This window comes from Crocuta crocuta, unplaced genomic scaffold (assembly GCF_008692635.1).
Source record: "Crocuta crocuta isolate KB4526 unplaced genomic scaffold, BGI_CrCroc_1.0 scaffold513, whole genome shotgun sequence".
NCBI classification, from domain to species: Eukaryota; Metazoa; Chordata; class Mammalia; order Carnivora; family Hyaenidae; genus Crocuta; species Crocuta crocuta.
Genome location: NW_027527461.1, coordinates 513,544 through 535,091, shown reverse-complemented (window position 1 = coordinate 535,091; position 21,548 = coordinate 513,544). Strand labels below are relative to the sequence as shown.

At 40.8% G+C, this 21,548-nt stretch overlaps 1 protein-coding gene across 4 annotated transcripts in view; it reads right to left on the bottom strand.

Annotated features, from left to right (window-relative positions):
• Positions 1-207: 207 nt before the first annotated feature.
• PGBD2 (piggyBac transposable element derived 2) overlaps positions 208-21,548 on the bottom strand; it is a 53,427-nt gene continuing 32,086 nt past the window's right edge. For 2 of the 4 annotated variants that reach the window (XM_077763725.1, XM_077763721.1), the window contains exons 2-4: positions 21,389-21,541; positions 20,086-20,149; positions 208-2,378 (exon numbers count right to left, since the gene is read on the bottom strand). In XM_077763725.1, the coding sequence (XP_077619851.1) occupies positions 617-2,378; positions 20,086-20,102 (1,779 nt within the window). In that variant the 5' untranslated portion in view covers positions 20,103-20,149; positions 21,389-21,541 and the 3' untranslated portion in view covers positions 208-616. Of the gene's footprint in view, positions 2,379-4,232; positions 4,533-20,085; positions 20,150-21,388; positions 21,542-21,548 lie in introns of those variants that run through there. The other 2 variants (XM_077763718.1, XM_077763735.1) reach the window with 2 other exon arrangements.

Below are 21,548 nucleotides of genomic sequence, written 5' to 3'. Positions count from 1 at the left end.
TACAATTATAAAACCTTTTTACTATTCATGAAAATTTCTTTAAAGTTTTTGGCTCTATTTGATTATCCTTACTAGGACACACCTATCATTCAAAGCAAGTTTTTTATTTTAGTTGAAATAAATAACAGTATAATCTATAGATTGTTAAAAACACCTACAATTACCAACATAAACATTAATTTATGTTACATGTAGGTACCACAGAAGACAAAAGATAACTGTGATGGACGTGGGGAGAAAATACAAGACCAAATCATTAGGGATTCAGGTGTTTTCTCCAACACAAATAAAACACAAGTGCTCCATCTGCTACATGAAATCAGCTATAAACATTTCTTTTTTTTTTTTTTAATGTTTTATTTATTTCTAGGAGAGAGAGAGAGAGAGACAGTGAGAGCAGGGGAGGGTCAGAGAGAGAGGGAGTCACAGACTAAAACAGGCTCCAGGCTCTGAGCTGGCAGTCAGCACAGAGCCCGATGCGGGGCTCAAACCCACGAACCGCGAGATCATGACCTAAGCGAAAGTCGGACACTTAACCGACTAAGCCACCCAGGCACCCCTATAAACATTTCATTATAAACCAAACATCCACAGGGCTCCCTCTGTCCAATGTGCATCACCGAATGTGGTACTCCCTGAAACACTTGGCATGGACACCCTTCTGGCATTTCTCGCAGCGGGTGTTGGTCTGCGAGTGGCAAAGGGCACACCGAGTCCTCTTGTCCTGGTGGACGATCCAGTGACCAATCATGTCAAAGCGGCTCTCAGTTTCCAGCCGTCTGCTTCGCCTCCCTTGGGACGACATGTCAGCATTGCTCTCTAGGTACACACAGGCCACATATCTCCGGAAGGCCAGGAGGTCTACCTGGGCATCATGGCTGCAGATCCTGTGTAGCTGCCATGCATTATTGAGGGCAGCATCGATGACATAGCCAATGAAGCTTGAGTACCACTTCATGCCCCGGATCTTCACCTTGTACTTGGCAATGTTCTGGTCCATCCGGCTGACCCCTCCCACTTTTTCCTGGTACAACTTCACCAGGGATGGTTGATGGACCTGGGTCCGTGTCTTGGCTATTCCTGAATGATGGCTGGTCAGCTCCACTGGCTCTATGCCCACAGCATTGGAGCAGATGTTAACCACACTGGTATCATGCCAGCGGCACACGATAATCTCCTCACTCTCATCAACTTTATAATCAAATGAACCCCTCTTCATTTTCTTAAGTTCTTTGGGATCTTTGAGGGGACATCGCTCAGTCCTGTATTCACGAACAGTTCCGGTGGCCTTCACCCCCTTTTTCCTCAAAATGGACATGAGTTTGACACTTGTAAAAACTTTGTCAAAAAATATGTGGTATGGCAAACAGCCACGCTCCTGAAGAGCATCCACAAATTTTACCACCATACTGCCTCCTAAGTCCAAGCCCCTGTCTGACTTGGTGAACAGTGTGCCCTGTGAAGGCTCAAACCACACCAGATAGCCCCTGCTGGTTGTCCCACACCAGATCTTGTAGCCCAGCCGCATGGGTTTCCCCGCAGGCAGCTGCTTAGATCCCCGGTGCCCAAAGTATTCACACATGGACTCACCAAAGCTGTAGAACTCTTCTAAGGGTGCGTGCTTCTGGAAATTGCAATTCATCCGGACAATGAGAGGCCTGACCTTGGCAAACCTATCAATTTCATCCAGCTCATTATTATCTGCAAAATGCATGTATGAAAAGATCAGTTCAAACCTGTCCCTTCTAATTGCATCAGCCACAAGATGATGATGTGAATCAGGAGATGTTTCCCAAAACATCCTTCTCCTTGGATAGGATATATACCCACTTAAAATCAAAATTCCCAAAACACACTTTAATTCCTGGGCTGTGAGCCCGAGGTTGACATTTTTCTGCCAAGCATAACGATTGGTTTCATTAACAATGAAATTAATAGTTCCTTCATCAAAAAACAACTCAAACAGGCCTACAGGACTCAATTCCTGGCTTTTGAGATCCTCTATGTGAGGATCTGATGGAGTCCAATTGCTGAAGTTGGGTCGGATATCTCTTTTGATCCAAACACGCTGAGGGTCCACTACTGCTTTTTGCCTCTTCATGGCTGGTGGTGGCTGCAAGTCAACATCCTCCTCCTCAGTGCCAGAGTCTTCAGGCACAACAGAAGCATGCATCACACTACCAGGCAGATAGTAGCCTCTCTGGGAATCTTCGTCACCTGAGTCCTCATCAGTGAAGTCCCCTGAGGCACTGTCAGGTGGTGCAATGAAGATCTCTTCCCTGCTGTGGCTGGGCCCCTCCTCTTCCAATGCATTCAGAACCTCAAGTACCTTCATGGACTTTAGCTTTGAACTACCACCTTTCCCAACAGTGGAACTGCTGCAATGACAGGAAACAAAATGAAATGAGGTCACAAAGGAGACAGTTTTTCAGCAGAAAACTTTGTTAAAGCACCACCTGAGAAGAGGGTGCTCCCACTGCAGAGCACCTAAGCTTGAACTGCGTTTTGGAACCAGCACCACCAGGCACAGTACCAGGTAAGGGAATTTTCCAAACACAGGTTACTCTTTCATGTGCAAAAGTATTTTAATGATAGGAGGTATTCTAAAGAGAAGTTCCAGGGGGAGGAGGTAAGATAGTGGAGAAGAAAGGGAACCCTGGGCGTTCCTCATCCCCCAAACACAGCTCTACTCAGGTCAGATATTACTTGGAACACCCAAGAAATTGATCTGCAGAATGGCAGAAGTACCTGCACAGTTGGAACAAGACAGCATGACAAGTGTGAGGTGGATGGATGTGAACTGGGGGACAGAAAAATGGCAGTGCTGGAGAGGGGGAGGAAACCCTCTCTGTTGATAGAAAAAAGGGAGGGAAAGAGAGAGCTGTTAAGAGAATGCAGTATTGAGTTTGCACAAGAGGAAAATCTCTCTGGACCACAGACTGGGATGCAAGAAGTACTGAGTGCTGCAGGTTTTTGTTATGTTTTGTCATTTGTTTGTTTGCAAATAGCGTGTGGAGCTCAACTCTAAAATTCTGGAAATGCGTGACTTTCTAGAGTAGAGCTGTAGTGTGTGGTCATGGAGAGAAGGAGGGAGCTGGCACTAGAGTGCATAGCCTGGTGTAGGCAACTTCAAGGCAGACTGGGAGAGAACATTCCCCTTATTGGAGTACTTTTGGAAGAAGTTTTTTTGCATCTCCAAGGACAAAAGAACCTATAGGTGCCAGCCAATGGCATCAGCAGGGGACAGAGGTACAGGAGATGGCATATAACCTTGTTGCTGCTTTCAGTGGTGCTACACCATACACTTCACACACCATGCTGGCAAGGGACTATTTTTCTGGGACAAAAACCATCTGACACAGTATGGAGAGGCTCTACTCCAAAGGAAGGACACAGGTCCATGCAATGCTCGGCCCATTAAGCTTTCAAGTTTTGTATGCCAGCTGCACACCAAGAAAAAACTCAAGAGACCTGTGGCGCAAGATGAGCTGACTGCCCTTACTATCTGTGAAAGCTGTCTGAATAGTGGGGGAAGTGAGATCCTGTCTGGGGACAAAAGATTGGGGTGGTGCCATTTTCCCCCAACACCAAGAGACCAGAACTTCTGAGACCAACACAGCAGCCCCCAGTAGAGATGGGACCTGGTTACACCAAAACCCACATCAAAGTGCCTGGTAACTGCTTATTTACTGTAGTAAGACTGACTCTGAGCCAATGCAGTCAGTCTCTCATAAAGAAGACCAGCACAGGCAGCACCCTGCATGTACCAACTGTACTGAAAATTGAATGCTTCAAAATGACATGTGTAGTTCTGGTGGAAACAGGACCAGGTTTACTTTTTTCTTCTACTTCCCCCCTGCCCCTCTCTTTCTTTCTTTCCTTTTCTTTCCTTCCCCCTCTCCTCTCCAGAGTGGCTGCACCAGTTTGCATTCCCACCAGCAGTGCAAGAGAGTTCCCTTTCTCCACATCCTCACCAACACCTGATGTTTATTGTATTGTTAATTATAGCCATTCTGACAAGTGTGAGATGGTATCTTATCATGTAATAATGAGTGATGTTGAGCATCTTTTCATGTGTCTGTCAGCAGTCTGGATGTCGTCTTTGTAAAAGTGGCTATCCATGTCTTGTGCCCATTTCCAAACTGGGTTGTACTTTTTTGTGGTTTTGAATTTGATAAGTTCTTTATAGATTTTGATATTAATCCTTTCTCATATATATCCTTTGCAAATACCTTCTCCCATTCTTTAGGCTGCCTTTAGTTTTGTTGATTGTTTGCTTCAATGTGCAGAAGATGACGTCCCAGTAGTTCATGTTTGCTTTCGTTTCCCTTGCCTTCGGTGATGTGTCTACGAAGAAGTTGTTCCAGGGGAGGTCAGAGAGGTTGCTGCCTATATTCTTCTATAGGATTTTGATGTTCTCTTGTCTCATATTTAGGTCTTTCATGTATTTTGAATTTCTTCTTACATATGGTGTAAGAAAGTTGTCCAGTTCCATTCTTCTGCATGTCACCATCTAATTTTCCCAACACCATCTGTTGAAGAAAAATAGTATTGAAGAGATTGTCTTTTTTCCATTGGATAGTCTTTCCTGCTTTGTTGAAGATTAGTTGGCCATATACTTGTGGGTCCATTTCTGGTGTTTCTTTTCTATTTCATTGGTCTATGGGTTTTTGTGTCAATACTATAATGTCTTTATGACTATAGCTTTTTAATACAGCTTGAAATCCAGATTGGTGATGCCTCCAGTTTTGTTTTCCTTTTTCAGATTACTTTGACTATTTGTGGTCTTTTGTGGTACCATATAAATTTTAGGATGCTGGTGGTATTTTCATAGGGATTGCATTAAATGTGTAGATTGCTTTGGGTGCTATAGACATTTTAACAATATTTGTTCTTTTAATCCATGAGCATGGAATGCTCTTCCATTTCTTTGTGTCCTCTTAAGTTTCTTTCATAAGTGTTCTATGGTTTTCAGAGTACAGGTCTTTTGCCTCTTTAGTTTGGTTTATACCTAGGTATCTTACTTTTACTGGTATAGTTGCCAGTGGAATCAATTTCTTGCTTTCTTTTTCTGCTGCTTTGTTATTGGTGTATAGGAATGCAACAGATTTTTGCATTTTGTTTTTATATCCTGAGACTTTGCTGAATTTTTGTATTAGCTCTGTCAATTTTTTAATGGAGTCTTTCAGGTTTTCTACATAGGATATCATGCCATCTGCAGATGTAAACATTTGATTTCTTCTTTGCCAATTTGTATGCCCTTACTTTTTTTTTTTTGTCTGATTTTTCAGGATAATACTTCCAGTAATATATTAAATACAAATGTTGAGAGTGGGCATCCTTATCTTGTTCTTCTTGTTCTTAGGGGAAAGGCTCTGTTTTTCCCCATTAAGGATGATAGTAGCTGTGGGTCTTCCAAATATGACCTTTATGATGTTGAGGGATGTTCCATATATCCATACTTTGTTAAGGATTTTTATCAAGAGAGGATGCTGTTTTCTCAAAATGCTTTTTCTGCATCAATTGATAGGATGATATGTGGTTCTTATCCTTTCATCTTTTAATGTGATGTATCACACTGATTGATTTGTGAATATTGAACTAGCTCTGCAGCCCAGGAATATATCCCACTTGATAATGGTGAATAATTCTTTTAATATCCAGTTGAATTTGATTTGCTAGTATCTCACTGAGAATTTTTGCATCCAGATTTATTAAGGATATTGGCATGTAATTCTGTTTTAGCGGAGTCTTTGGTTTTGGAGTCAAGGCTATGCTGGCTTCAGAGAATGAGTTTGGAAGCTGTCCTTCCATTTCTATTTTTTGGAAATTTGAGAATAGGTATTAACTCTTCTTTAAATGTCTAGTGTAATTCCCCTGGGAGGCCATCTGGACCAGGACTCTTTTTTGTTGGGAGATTTTTGATTACTGGTGGAATTTCTTTGCTGGTTATGGGTCTGTTCAAATTTTCTATTTCTTCCTAATTCAGTTTCAGTAGTTTGTGAGTTCCTAGGAAATTAGTCCATCTTCCAGATGCCTTGTTTGTTGGCATATAATTTTCATAGTATTCTCTTATAATTGCTTATGTTTCTGTGGTGTTGGTTGTTATCTCTCATCTTTCATTCATGATTTTACCTATTTGGGTCCTTTCTGGGTTTTTTGTGTGTCTGTCTGGGTGTGTAATAAGTCTGGCTAGGGGTCTGTCAGTATGGAAGGTATTTGCAAAGGATATATATGATAAAGGATTAATATCAAAATCTATAAAGAACTTATCAAATTCAAAACCACAAAAAAATACAACCCAGTTTGGAAATGGGCACAAGACATGAATAGACACTTTTACAAAGATGACATCCAGATTGCTGACAGACACATGAAAAGATGCTCAACATCACTCATTATTAGGGAAATACAAATCACGAGCATAAGATACCATCTCACACTTATCAGAATGGCTATAATTAACAATACAATAAACATCAGGTGTTGGTGAGGATGTGGAGAAAGGGAACTCTCTTGCACTGCTGGTGGGAATGCAAACTGGTGCAGCCACTCTGGAGAACAGTATGGAGGTTCCTCAAAAATGCTAAAAATAGAACTACCCTATGGTCCAGCAATTGCACTATTAGGTATTTACCCAAAATATACCAAAATACATATTTGAAGGGGTACATGTACTCCAATGTTTATAGAATCATTGTCAATAATAGCCAAACTATGTAGAGAGCCCAAATGTCCATCAACCGATGAAGGAATAAAGAAGATGTAATAAATATATGTATCTATGTATATACATTGTGTATATATTATACATATATGTTGTATATATATATTACATTGCATATTATAATACATACAATGGAATATTACTTAGCATCAAAAGAAATGAAATCTTGCCATTTGCAATGATGCGGATGGAGCTAGAATATATTTTGCTAAATGAAATAAGTCAATCAGAGAAACCAAATATCATATGATTTCACTTATACGTGGAATTTAAGAAACAAAACAGATGAACATATGGGAATGGAGGGAAGAAAGAGAAGAAAAGAAACCACAATAGACTATAGAGAATAAACAGGGCTGATGGTGGAAAATGGGCTAAATCGGTGATGAGTATTAAGAAGGGCACTTGTGATGAACACTGGGTGTTACATGTAAGTGATGAATCACTAAATTCTACTTCTGATACTAATATTACCTATATGTTAACTAACTTGAATTTAAATAAAATCTTGAAAAAAATTCCAACTTTTAAATCACTGAATTCTAGTTCTGAAACCAATATTGCACTGTATATTAACTATATTTAAATAAAAAGTAGGTAACAACAACCACAAAGAAATATTCCATACTTCCTTCCTTCTTAATGTGTTTTGAATACAGGATCCTCTTTAGTAGTAAATCCAGGTGCCACTGTCATTACCCAAATGACGGCAACCACCAAAAGAAGCATGGGCTGCTGGAGTGAAATCCACTGATGTCTTCTGATTCACTGCCTCAACAGCTCTACTTTCATGCTTCAGTCCTACCTTTGTCCTCCCTTCTCTTTACTAATTTGGCAAATATAAGTTTCCTCCCTCCCAAATTCTCAAGCTCTCCCTACTTGACCTCTTACTACCCAATTTCAGGAGCTGAACAGATTCAGACAGATTTTCAGATGGCTCCCTCAATATCAGACACCTTACTTATACACTAGCTGCAATGCAAAAGCCAAACAGATTTAGAAAACATTGAAACCCCTGCTATCCTAACTCTCCCTGTGCACTAGGATCTAAATGGATGACAAAAGATACCTATATTTAATGAGCACCAACCATGACCAGGCACTTGCCAGGGAATGAGCTTTGCTCCTGACCTTCACAATACTTGCTCTAACTGGAGGAGAAATGTGACAGTTTGGCAATGCAGGATGGCATCAGCTTGTGATAGGGACCATCCTGGATAAGGGACAGAGAATGCAGTGAAGGAGTCGGACTGGGGTTGCTATTTTAGATGGACGATAAGTGAAGTCTCACAAGGCAGGTGGCCTGAAAAAAGAAGGAGGGAGCCTTACAGACAGCTAGAAACAGGGTGTCCCAAGCAGAGAAAAAGAACTGCAGGCACAAGGCCCTGAGCCTGAAGGGATTTGATAACTGTAAACATCAAGGAGGCCTGTGAGACTTCAGATGTAGTAAAGGGAGGAGAGCAGAGCACAGGTAGCCAGGGCCAGGACCCAAAGGGCTCTCCAGGCCCTAATGAGGACTTTTAGTTGTGTTCAGTTGTCACAGGAAGCCCTCTAGAAGAATAGAGTAGGGCAGTGACACACATCACTGGTTGTGAGAATGGATGGGCAAGGAAGGCGGGCTCTACTGCTGCCCTGTGTCACTCTGGCCCAACCTCCACATGAGAAGAATCTCAATCCAGAGGGAAGACACAGGCTTTACCACAGAGGCTATTTCTCTGCAGACCTGCCCCTGGACTTGGGAGTACAGACTGCATTAGAGATTCACTCCAACCTCACTTGGTGAACACTGACTCCACTGTGTTAGAGGCTGGTAGGGCACAGGAGATCTGACCTCAAGGAAGGCAAGGTATATCTCATGCTCTGTGTGGGCCAGAAAGGGAGCCCAGCTTTCATGAATAGGAAATCTGAAGCACTTCCCCTGGACCTCAGAGTGAGAGGTTCTCAGGGGACAGTAGACGATCTTCTCAGCCTCTCCTATTTTGGAACAGCAAATACAGACCTATATAGTCAGGGTTCCTACCACTCTCACTATCCAAGCTCCTATCATGCCTCCAAATACCTTCTGGGCATGGCTATGAAGGCTCCTGAAGTAGGGAAGGAGTAGTATAGGGGGGCCCTATACTTGCCTTGTCCATCAAACACAGCTAGATAATTATCAAATCATTCCAAACACTCAGGAAATCTATCTGAAGACTGAGAGAACTGCACAACTAGAGGGAGAAAAGAGGCAACATTGTGTAAAGTTGAAGTTGCAGAGAAGTGATTAGCAGGAGAAAAGAATTGTGGGTGCTGTTGGGGGTAAGAAGCTCTGATCATAGAGGAAAAAGAGATTTTCTAGAGAGAGTGTATCTGTGTGAGAGAGAGCATGTGCATGCAGGGCAATGCACAAGAAAAACACTTCTCTGAAACCACTGAGAGGGAAAACAACTGGGACTGACTATTGCCAACTTTTTCTTTTTTTTTTCTTTTTTTGTTTTTAATGTTTTTTATTTATTTCTAGGAGAGAGAGAGAGACAGCGTGAGCAGGGGAGGGTCAGAGAGAGAGAGGGAGTCACAGACTGAAACAAGCTCCAGGCTCTGAGCTGGCAGTCAGCACAGAGCCCGACGCAGGGCCCGAACCCACGAACCGCGAGATCATGACCTAAGCGAAAGTCGGACGCCCAACCGACTAAGCCACCCAGGCGCCCCTATTGCCAAGTTTTTCTAAGCAGCGAACTCAAAGTCTGAAGTTTTGGAAGTCTATGCCATGACCAGAGATGGAACCTGGCCAGCACGGATGTGGTCCTGGGAGAAGAAGGGCAGAGGCCCGGGAGCAGATAGGTGGTCTGAGGATACACTGGGTCACACAGAGACAGACAGATCTCCTGCTTGCAGTGCATATGGGAGAGGTGGCACTGCCTCTCTGGGTTCTAAAGAGCCAGCAGGTACCAGTGAGCTGCCCCATTCAGTCCAACAGGAGCAGAGATACCTGCTAAGACCAAGTAACCTGAAAACCGGCCTTTTGCTGTGCTTTAACATGCTCCAAGTGGCTGCACATTCTGTGACTGCCATTCTGAGACAAGTAGACACCAGCAACAGTGCAGTGAGACCCTCCCCCAGAGGCTTAGTGTGGGTCCAACCATGCCAGGTCCCTAAAATTTGGAGTTTTGAAACTCCAAGCACAGGACCATGATGCTGGGTGGGCAAAAGGCTCAGACACAGAAAGGGTGAAGGCAAAGATCTGAAGGATCCCTGGAACACAGGAGGGGAGATTGCTTGATCTTCAGTGATCAGTAGGTACAAATTCCCCTTTCCAGGGAAGAGGGCAGGCTGAAACCATATTAATTCCCTGCCCATCAGCACAGACAGACTTCAGTGTGCAACACAGCACACACATTAGAGGCCTGAGCCACTTACACCAAGACCCACCCCTGTAGGCTCTGCAAGTGCTTCTTCATGAGTGCAATTGTGCCTGAGAGCCAGAGCAGCAGTGGGCCTCTCTGCTAGAAGACCAGCACAAACCCCTTGCATCTACCAAGTCTACTGACAATGGAGTGATACAAAACTTCAGCTCTAGTGGAAAATGGATCTAGCCTTTTTAACAAGCAGACCAAAACACCCTGAGTTAAAACTCACCACACCCTGGGGTACCTGGCTGGCTCATTCAGTTATGCGTCTGACTTCAGCTCAGGTCATGGTCTCACAGTTCATGAGTTTGAGCCCTGTGTCGGGTTCTGTGCTGACAGATCAGAGCGTGGAGCCTGCTTCAGACTGTGTCTCCCTCTCTCTCTGCCCCTCCACTGCTAATACTCTATCTCTCTCAAAAAATGAATAAAATTTAAAAAAAAAAAAAAAAAAACTCACCATACTCTGGACAAGGCCCAAACACAACCCAGTACATACAAGGTGAAACTGCAGAGGACTGCCTTGAGGGAAACAGCAGTCAGAACATAACAGCAGGATGTACATCCCATACACCAGAAACACTTCCTCAAGTGCCAAGCCAGGTTCAGTACATAGCATCTTCTTAATATAGCCTTTATTCTCAGGACCAGGAAATACCTTTTATTTTTACATTTATTTATTTATTTATTTATTTATTTATTTATTTATTATTTCTAATTTTTTTCTTAAAGTTTATTGTCAATTTGGCTTCCATAACACCCAGTGCTCATCCCCACAAGTGCCCTCCTCCATGCCCATCATCCCCCTTCCCCTCTCCCCCGCCCCTATCAGCCCTCAGTTTTTTCTCAGTATTCAAGAGTCTCTCATGGTTTGCCTCTCTCCCTCTCCCCCACTATTTTTCCCCTTCTCCGCCCCCATGGTCCTCCGTTTAGTTCCTCCTAGTCCTCCTATATGTGTAAACACATGGTATCTGTCCTCTGCCTGACTTCTTTCACTCAGCATAACACCCTCAAGTTCCATCCATGTTGCTACACATGGCCAGATTTCATTCTTTCTCATTGCCATGTAGTTTTCCATTGTATACATAAACCACATCTTCTTGGTCCATTCGTCAGTTGATGGACACTTAGGCTCTTTCCATGTTTTGGTTATTGTTGAGAGTGCTGCTATGAACATTGGGGTCCATGTGCCCCTATGCATCAACACCCCTGTATCCCTTGGATAAATTCCTAGCAGTGCTATTGCTAGGTCATAGGGAAGTTCTACTGTTAATTTTTTGAGGGACCTCCACATTGTTTGGATTCCAGAGAGGCTGCACCCATTTACATTCCCCCCAACAGTGTAGGAGGGTGCCCGTTTCTCCACATCCTTGCTAGCACCATAGTCTCAGGATCAGGAAATGTAACAGGCTTTCCTAACAGAGACAACAAAGAATAAAGCAAAGTGCAAGATGGAGAAATTGATCACAAAACAGAGAACAAGAAAAGGTCATAGCCAGGTATCTAATCAAAATAGATGTAAGTAATATGCCTGTCCCAGGATTTATAACAACAAGCATAAGGGCCTGAGAAAACCATAGAAGACACCAAGGAGTCCCTTAACACAGAGATAAAAGACCTAAAAACTAGTCAGACAGTAATTAAAAAAATGCTATAACAGAGATGTGAAACAGACTTTGAGAAATGACCATGAGAATAGAAGAAGCAGAGGAATGAATAAGTGATACATAAGATAAAATTATGGAAGAAAATAAAGGTAAAAAGAATAGGGAAAGAAAAATTTTAGATCAGAATGTAGACATAGGGAACTCAGCATCTCCATAAGACATAACAACATTTGTATCATAGGAGTGCCAGAAGAGAGGAAAATAGGGGCAGAAACTTATTTGAGCAAATTTTAGCTGCAAACCTCCCTAATCTGGGGAAGAAAACAGACATTCAAGTCAAGGACACAAAGAGAACTCCCACCACAATCAACAAAAGTAGGGCAACACCAAGACATATTGTAGTAAAATTTGCAAAATACAGAGTTAAGGAAAAAATCCTGAGAGCAGGAAGGTAAAAGAAATCCCTAAATCATAAGGAAAGACAAATAAGGTTAGCAGACTTATCAACAGAAACTTGACAGGTTAGAAGGGAGTGGCATGATATATTCAAAGTGATTGGGAAAAATATGCAGCCAAGAATACTTTATCCAGCAATGCTGACATTCAGAATAGAAGGAGAGATCAATAGTTTCCCAGACAGATAGGAGTTAAGATGGTAGAGTAGTTAGGGGACCCTCAGCTTGTCTTGTCCCTGAAACGCAGCTAGATCAGCATCAAACCATTTTGAACACCTAGGAAATTGATCTGAGAATTAATGCAACAAGCTGCATAATTTGAACCAGAGAACTTAGCAAGTACATGGTATGGAGAGGTGAACTATGGGGGAGAAAAGCTGTGGAGCCATAGAGGGTAGGGAGCCATTTTTGTGGAGAGAAGACAGAGAAAGAAAAACGGGGAGAATGCAGCACATCAGGATCATCCAAGAAAAGCACTCCCCCCAAAAGCAGCTGGAGAGAAAGAGAGGGAGAAACAAACAGTGAAAACACTAACATGGGACTGGACAAGAAACCTGTCCACCAAGACCACTGATGGGAAGAAAGGAGGGGATTTCAATACCACCAGGATTCTGTACTTAACAATACTCTATAATAGCACAGAGTCTCAAGTTTCGGAGATCAGTGCCTGGCAGTGGTTTGGTGAGTAAGTCGAATGAATCCTCAGGAACAGGCAGCATGGTCTGAGGGGTCCGTGTGCCACCTGGGGAGAAGTGGTTCTCCTAACTGGAGTGTACTTGGTAGAGGCCATACTGCCTCCCCATGGGCAAAATTCCTGGCAGATCCCAGAGAGGTACCACGTTTACTGATACTTAAACAAAGACCCAGAGTGCAGTGTGGCCTGTGCTGGATGTGGGTTGTGATTCATCATAAACTGAGCCTCTGATGCTATGGGATTGAGCAAACATTTTCTGCGGAGACCCTTCCCCAAAGCATCGGTGTAGGTCCAAGCCACAGGTGTCTCCGAAGTGAGGGGTTTTAAAACACAGCCTTATGTGCGATAAAACCCAGGAGGGAGGTGCTATCTGGAAGGGACACAGCTTGGACACAGACAGGCTGAGACAAAGGAGGAGCACTTGAATGTGTCCATGAGGGCAGAAATTCCTGCACCAGACACTAGAGAGCTGTGTGAAGACATTTTCACCTCTAACACGTGTGCATGCATGGATGCACTGACACCCATACGCTAAGCAGTGCCACCAAATGGAGAACAGAAACAGTTACCCCTAGCCTTGCCCACCTGCGCTCACTAGGCACATGCCCCAGAAGACCAGGACAAATTCTTCCATCTACTTAGTCTATGAACTATAGTGTTTTACAAAGATGTCATTCTAGGAGAAAATGGATGCACTTCGTTCAGGTTTTTTTGTTTGCTTCTTCAGTTGTTTGTTCATTTTTTTGCTTCTGTTTTTGCTTCTCTTGTTTTTTCTTTCATTTTCTTTCTCTTTCTTGGATACAGAAAAAGCAACTTTTTGTTTTTTTATTCTATCTTATTTTCCTTATTTTATTCTATTACTTAAAAAATGTATTTTTCAATTTAAAATTTTGTTTATAGCTTTTTTGTTTTCCTTTTTTTCTCTTTTCTATCAATCTCTCAACAACCAGAAAGAAACACACCTAGTATCTAGATTCTATTATTAGATTTGTATTGTACTGCTTTGTTTGTAATTTTTAAATATTAATTGTTTATTAATTTTTTTGCCTCCAAAATGATAAGACAGAGAAATTCACCCCAAAATAAAGAATAGGAAAAAATGGTGGCCAGGAATTTAGTCAACACAGATATAAAAATAATGAGTGAATTAGAATTTAAAAGCACAATTATAAGAATATTAGTGGGAGTTGAAAAAAGTGCAGAAGATGCCAGAGAATCCCTTTCTACAGAGACAAAAGAACTAAAATCTAGTCAGGCCAAAATAAAAAATGTTATAACCAAGATACAATCTTGAAAGAATGCTTTGAAGGCAAGGATGGACAAAGCAGAGCAGCAAATCAGACATAGAAGATAAAATTATGGAAAATGAGGAAGCAGAGAAAAAGAAGGAAACAAAGGCAAAAACTATAAGACTGAGAGACTTCAGCAAATTATTAAAGAGGTAAAACATTTGTATCATAAGTGTCACAGAAGATGAGGAGAGAGGAAAAGGGGCAGGAGGTTTATGTGAACAAATTATAGTTGAAAACATTTCTAATCTGGGTAAAGACAAAGACATCAAAATCCAAGAAGCAAAGAGAACTCCCATTAGATTTTACAAAAACCAACATCACCATAGCATATCATAGTCAAATTCACAAAACACACAGACAAGAAAGGAACCCTGAAAGGAGCAAGGGGAAAAAGTCTTTAACCCACAAGGGAAGACAGAGTAAGCTTGCAGCGGATATGTCCACAAATATATGGCAGGCCAGAAAGGAGTGGCAGGATATATTCAACATGCTGAATAGGAAAAATATGCAGCCAAGAATTCTTTACCCAGAAAGGCTGCCATTCAGAATAGAAGAAAAGATAAATACTTTTTTCATGACCACAAAACCAGCCCTGCAAGAAATTGTAAGGGGGACTTTTGAGTGGAGAAAAAACAAACAAACGAAAAACAGACTAAATGCAGCAAAGACTAGAATGGACCAGAGAGAACATCAACAGAAACACCAACTCTACAGAACACACAATGACACTAAATTAATATCTTTCAGTAATCACTCTAAATGTAAAAGGACTATATGCTCCAATCCAAAGACACAGGATTTGAAAATGGATAAAAAAACAACACCCACTTATATGCTGCTTATAAGAGACTCATTTTAAATCTAAAGACATATGCAACTTGAACATAAAGGGATAGAGAACCATCTATCATGCCAATGGACATTAAAAGAAAGCTGGAGTAGCCATACCTTTATCAGACAAACTACATGTTAAAACAAAGACCGTACTGAGAGATGAGGAAGGGCATTATATAATAAGTAAGGGGTCTATCTACCAAGAAGATTTAACAGTTTGTAAATATTTATACCACCAATTTGGGAGCAACCAAATTATAAATCAATTAATCACAAACAGAAAGAAGCTCATTGATAATAATACCATAGTAGTAGAGGACTTCAATACCCAAATGACAGCCATGGACAGACCATCTAAGCAGAAAATCAACAAGGAAACAATCTCTTTGATTGATAAAATGCACCAAATGGACTTAACAGGTATATTCAGAACATTCTATCCTAAAGTAGCAGAACACGCATTCTTTTCCAGTGCACATGTAACATTCTTCAGAAAAGATCACATTCTGGGTCACAAATCAGCCCTCAGCAAGTACAAAAAGATTAATATCATACCATCCATATTTTTAAACAAAAACACTATGAAACTTGAAATTAACCACAAGAAAAAAAAATCTAGAAAGACCACGAATACTTGGACATTAAGAAATATCCTACTGGAGGACACTTGTGGGGATGAGCACTGAGTGTTATGTGGAAACTAATTTGACAATAAACTATTAAAAAAAAAAAAAGAAATATCCTACTTAAGAATGAATGGGTTAACCAAGAAAGTAAAAAAGAAATTAAAAAACACATGGGAGCTAATGAAATGAAAACAGTACAGTCTAAAACCTCTGGGATACAGCAAAGGCAGTCATAAGAGGAAAGCATATAGCAATCCAGGCATTCCTAAAGAAGGAAGAAAATTATCAGATACACAACCTAAACTTATACCTAAAGGAACTGGAAAAACAACAGGAAATAAACCCCCAAAGCAGCAGAAGAGGGAAATAATAAAGGTTTGAGGAGAAATCAATGATATCAAAATAAAAACAAAAACAAAAACAGTAGAACAGATCAACAAGACCAAGAGCTGGTTCTTTGAAAGAACTAACAAAAGTGATAAGCCCCTCACCATATTTATCAAAAAGAAAAAGGAATAGGACCAAACAAATAAAATTATGAATGAAAGAGAAGAGATCACAACCAATTCACAGAAATGAAAACTATAATAAGAGAATATTATGAACAATTATATGCTGACAAATTGGACAATCCTGAAAAATGGATAAATTCCTAGAAACATATAAACTACGAAAACTAAAACAGGAAGAAATACAAAATTTGAACAGTCCCATAGCCAGCAAAGAAATTCACTCAGTAATCAAAAATCTACCAACAAACAACAGTCTAAGGGTAGATGGGTTCCCAGGGAAATTCTACTAAACATTGAAAGAAGAGATAATACCTATTAGTCTGGAACTGTTCCAAAAAAAATACAAATGGAAGGAAAACTTCCAAACTCATTCTATGAGGCCAGCATAACCTTGATTCCAAAAGCAGACAAAGTTCCCACTAAAAAGGGGTGTCTATAAAAATTACAGACCAATTTCCTTGATGAACATGGATGTAAAAATTCTCAACAAGATACTAGCAAGTTGAATCCAATAATACATTAAAAGAATTATTCACCATTATCAAGTGGGATATATTCCTGCAGGGCTGGTTCAATATTCACAAATCAATCAGTGTCATAACACCGCATTAATAAAGGATAACAACCATATGATGCTCCCAATTGATGCAGAAAAAGCATTTCACAAAATCCAGCATTCCTTTCTTGATAAAAACCCTCCAGAGAGTAGGGATAGAAGGAACACAATTGAACATAGTAAAGGCCACATATGAAAGACCTACAGCTAATATCAATCTCAATGGGGAAAGAAACGACAGCTTTTCCCCTAAGGTCAGGATCATGAGAGGGATGTACACTCTCACCACTGTTGTTCAACATAGTAATGAAAGCCCTAGCCTCAGCAATCAGACAACACAAATAAAAGGCATCCCAATTGGCAAGAAAGAAGTCAAACTTTCACTCTTTGTAGATGACATGATACTCTATGTGGAAAACCCAAGAGACTCCACCGAAACACTACTAGAACTGATGAATTCAGCAAAGTCGCAGGAAATAAAATCAATTTAAAGAAATCAGTTGCATTTCTATACACCAATAATGAAGCAGCAGAAAGAGAAATAAAGGAATCAACCCCATTTACAATTATACCGAAACCATAAAATACATAGGAATAAACGTAACCAAAAGAAGCAAAAGATCTGTCCACTGAAAACCATAGACTGTTTATTCAAGAAACTGAAGAAAACTAAAGAAACGGAGAAACATTCCATACTCATGTACTGGAAGAACAAATACTGTAAAAATGTCTATACTACCCAAAGCAATCTCACATTGAATGCAATCCGTATCAAAATAACACTAGCATATTTCACAGAGCTAGAAGAAACATTTGGAAAATAATTCCAAAATTTGTATTGAACCAAAAAAGACCTCAGATAGCCAAAGTAATATTGAAAATGAAAGCCAAAGCTGGAGGCATCACAATGTCTGACTTCAGCTGTATTACAAAGCTATAATCATCAATACAGTATGGTACTTGTATAAAAACAGATAAATAGATCAATGCAACAGAACAGAGAACCCAGAAATGGACCCACAGATGTATGGAAAACTAATCTTTCACAAAGTAGGAAAGAAAATCCATTGAAAAGAGATAGACTCTTCAGCAAATGGTGGTGGGAAAACTGGACAGCAACATGCAGAAGAATAAACCTGGACCACTTTCATACACCATACACAAAAATAAATTAAAAATGGATGAAAGACCTAAATGTGAGACAGGAAACCATTAAAATCCTAGAAGAGAACACAGGCAGCAACCTCTGACGCTGGCCACAGCTACTTCTTACTAGATACATCACTGGAAGCACAGAAACAAAAGCAAAAATGAACTGTTGGGACTTGAGGAAGATAAATAGGTCCTGCACAGTGAAGTAACTATCAACAAAACTAGAAAGCAACCTAGGGAATGGGAGAAGATATTTCCAAATGACATATCAGATTGATAAAGTGTTAGTATCCAAAATCTATAAAGAACTTATAAACTGCGGGGCGCTTGGGTGGCTTAGTCAGTTAAGCATCCGACTTTGGCTCAGGTCATGATCTCATGGTCCATGAGTTTGAGCCCTATATCGGGCTCTGTGCTGACAGCTCAGAGCCTGGAGGCAGCTTCAGATTCTGTGTTTCCCTCTCTCTGTGCGACCCCCCAACTCATGCTCTGTCTCTCTCTCTCTCAAAACTAAATAAAAACATTTAAAATGTTTTAAAAAAAAGAACTTATAAACTGCAATACCTCCCCATATAATCCAGTTAAAAAATGAGAAGACTTGAATAGAAACTTCACCATTGAAGATATCCAGATGGCTAATAGAAACATGAAAAGATGTTCAAAATCACTCATCAAGGAAATACAAATCAAATCTACAAGGTGATATCACCTCACACCCGTCAGAATGGCTAATATTAACAACACAAGAAACAGCAGATATAGGAGAAGATGCAGAGAAAAGGGAGCCCTCTTTCACTGATGGTGGGAATGCAAATTGGTGCAGCTACTCTGCAAAACAGTATGGAAGTTCCTCAAAAAGTTAAAAATAGAACTACCCTATGATCCAGCAGTGGCACTACTAGGTATTTTTGCAAAGAATACAAAAATACAGATTCTAAGGGGCATGTGCACCCCATATTTACACCAACATTATCAATAATAGCCAAATTATCAAATGTCCAACAATTGATAAATGGATATAGATGTCATGTGTGTGCATGCACGTGCACACACACACATACACACAACAGAATATTAGTCATTGAAAAGAATGAAATCTTGTCATTTGCAAATTCATAGATGGAGGTAAATTGCGATAAGTGAAATAATTCAGTTAGATAAAGACAAATACTTTATGATTTCACTCAAATATGGAATCAGAAAAAAAAAGATGTACATAGGGAAGTAATAAAAAAAAGAGGGATGCAATCCGTAAGAGACTCTTAACTATAGAGAACAAAATGAGGGTTGCTGGAGGGGAGATAAGTGGGGAGATGGGCTAAATGGGTGATGGGCATTAAGGAGGACACTTGTGATGAGCACTAGGTGTTATATGTGAGTAATGAATCACTAAAATTCTAATCCTGAAACCAATATTACACTACATGTTAACTACCTAGAATTTAAATAAAACTTGAAACAAAGAAAAAGACTCCTGGAGGGGGAAGGCTTGCAGGGACTAAAGCAGCCCCACTAGCAACCATCTTGTGCATTAAAAGATGAGAAAAGTTGGGGTGCCTAGGTGGCTTAGTCGGTTAAGCATCCGACTTTCGCTTAGGTCATGATCTCACGGTTCATGGGTTCGAGCCCTGCATTGTGCTCTGTGCTGACAGCTAACTCAGAGCCTGGAAGCTGTTTTGGATTCTGTGTCTTCCCCTCTCTCAGACCCTCCCCTTCTCACGCTGTCTCTCTCTCTCCTAGAAATAAATTTAAAAAAAAAAAAAAGATGAGAAAAGTAAATCACATTAAAAAAAAATCTTTTAATGTTTATTCGTTTTTGAGAGACGGGGGGTTGGGGGGTGAGGAGCAGAGAGAGAGGAAGACACAGGATCTGAAGCAGGCTCCAGACTCTGAGCTGTCAGCACAGAGTCCGACACAGGGCTTGAACACACGAACCTTGAGATCAGGAGCTGAGCCTAAGTCAGACGCTTAAATGACTGAGCCACCTAGGTGCGCCAGAAAGTGAATCACATTTTTAGATCAAGTGTAGACAGTGGAACTACAGGGCTATACCTATCCCACACACACTACCTAGTCTGCTTCACCTTTTCTCTATCCTCTCTGGTCTCTGCCCTCTTCATACCTTTTCCTTCCTAGACACCAAATGCTTAGTGAGGCCATTAAGACTAAGGGCTAAAAATCCATGGGTGTGGCATCCAAAAGGAGAATTAATTACTTGCATAAAGTCTTTCATCAAACAGCACTTACCTTGAAGCTGAAGCCATGTTATACTGGGAACACAGAGTGGTCTTTATGTGCAAAGTCAAAGAATCTGTAAGATAACAAATTGATTTTTTAAAATCATATCTTAAATAGCAAGGCAATAGGACTCTCTAAACCATTTAAGGAATAAAAATATATCTCTAGCTTAAGGATCACCAGCAGAGTAAATGGACTGAGTACACACAGGGACGGTGTCTAGCCAACTGGTTAACCAGAGGGAAAAACAACTAGATCTCTACCTCACACCTCACATCAAAATACATTATGAGGCAGAGTTTCCCATCATCAGAATTACTGTCATGTAGGCTGGATAAGTGTTGTGAGGGCTGTCCTGTGTATTAGGGGACGTTTAATAGCTCCCCAGCCTTCTATTCACTAGAAACCAGAACCCATCCCCTATTTGTAGAAATCAAAAATGTTTCCAAATATTGTCAAGTATCCCACAGGGGCAAAAATGTTCCTGATTAACAACTATTATTCTATATCAGGATTGCCAATGAAAGTTATTATAATAATGGAAATGTTTTGTATTAATCATTGGCACCCAATACGGTAGCCATGAGCCACATGTGATTATTAAACATCTGATATACGGCTTGTGACTGAGAAAGTGAATTTCTAATTGTTTGTGATTTCAATTAATTTTATTTTTTTAATTTTTTTCAATGTTTTTTTAAATTTATTTCTGAGAGACAGAGAGAGAGAGAGAGACAGCGTGAGCAGGGGAGGGTCTGAGAGAGGGGAAGACACAGAATCCGAAACAGCTTCCAGGCTCTGAGTTAGCTGTCAGCACAGAGCACAATGCAGGGCTCGAACCCATGAACCGTGAGATCATGACCTGAGCCGAAGTCGGACGCTTAGCCGACTGAGCCACCCAGGTGCCCCATCCAATTAATTTTAATGTAAATAGTCACATGAGCCTAGCTAGTGGCCAGTGGCACTGGACAGTGAAGTCCTGGATGTGTAAAGAACTAATGATGAAATAAGATTCTCCTTAACAACCAATGGATTAAAGAAGAAATTAAAGAGAAAATTAAAATTTATCTTCTTGGATTGCCTGGGTGGCTCAGTTGGTTAAGTGTCAGACTCTTGGTTTCAGCTCAGGTCATGATCTTGCAGTTCATGAGATCAAACCCTGCATTGGGGTCTGAGCTGTCAACATGGAGCCTGATTGGGATTCTTTCTCTCCCTTTCTCTCTGCCCCTCTCCTGTTCATGCTCACACTCTGTGCACGCTCTCTCTCACTCAAAAATAATTAAATAAACATTTTTAAAAAATTAAGGAGTACCTGGATGCCTAAGTCAGTTGAGTATCCAACTTCAGCTCAGGTCATGATCTTGCAGTTTGTGAGTTCAAGTCCCACATTGGGCTCGCTACTGTCAGAGCGGAGCCTGCTTCAGATCCTCTGTGTGTGTCTCTCTGCCCCTCCCCCACTTGCACTCTGTCAA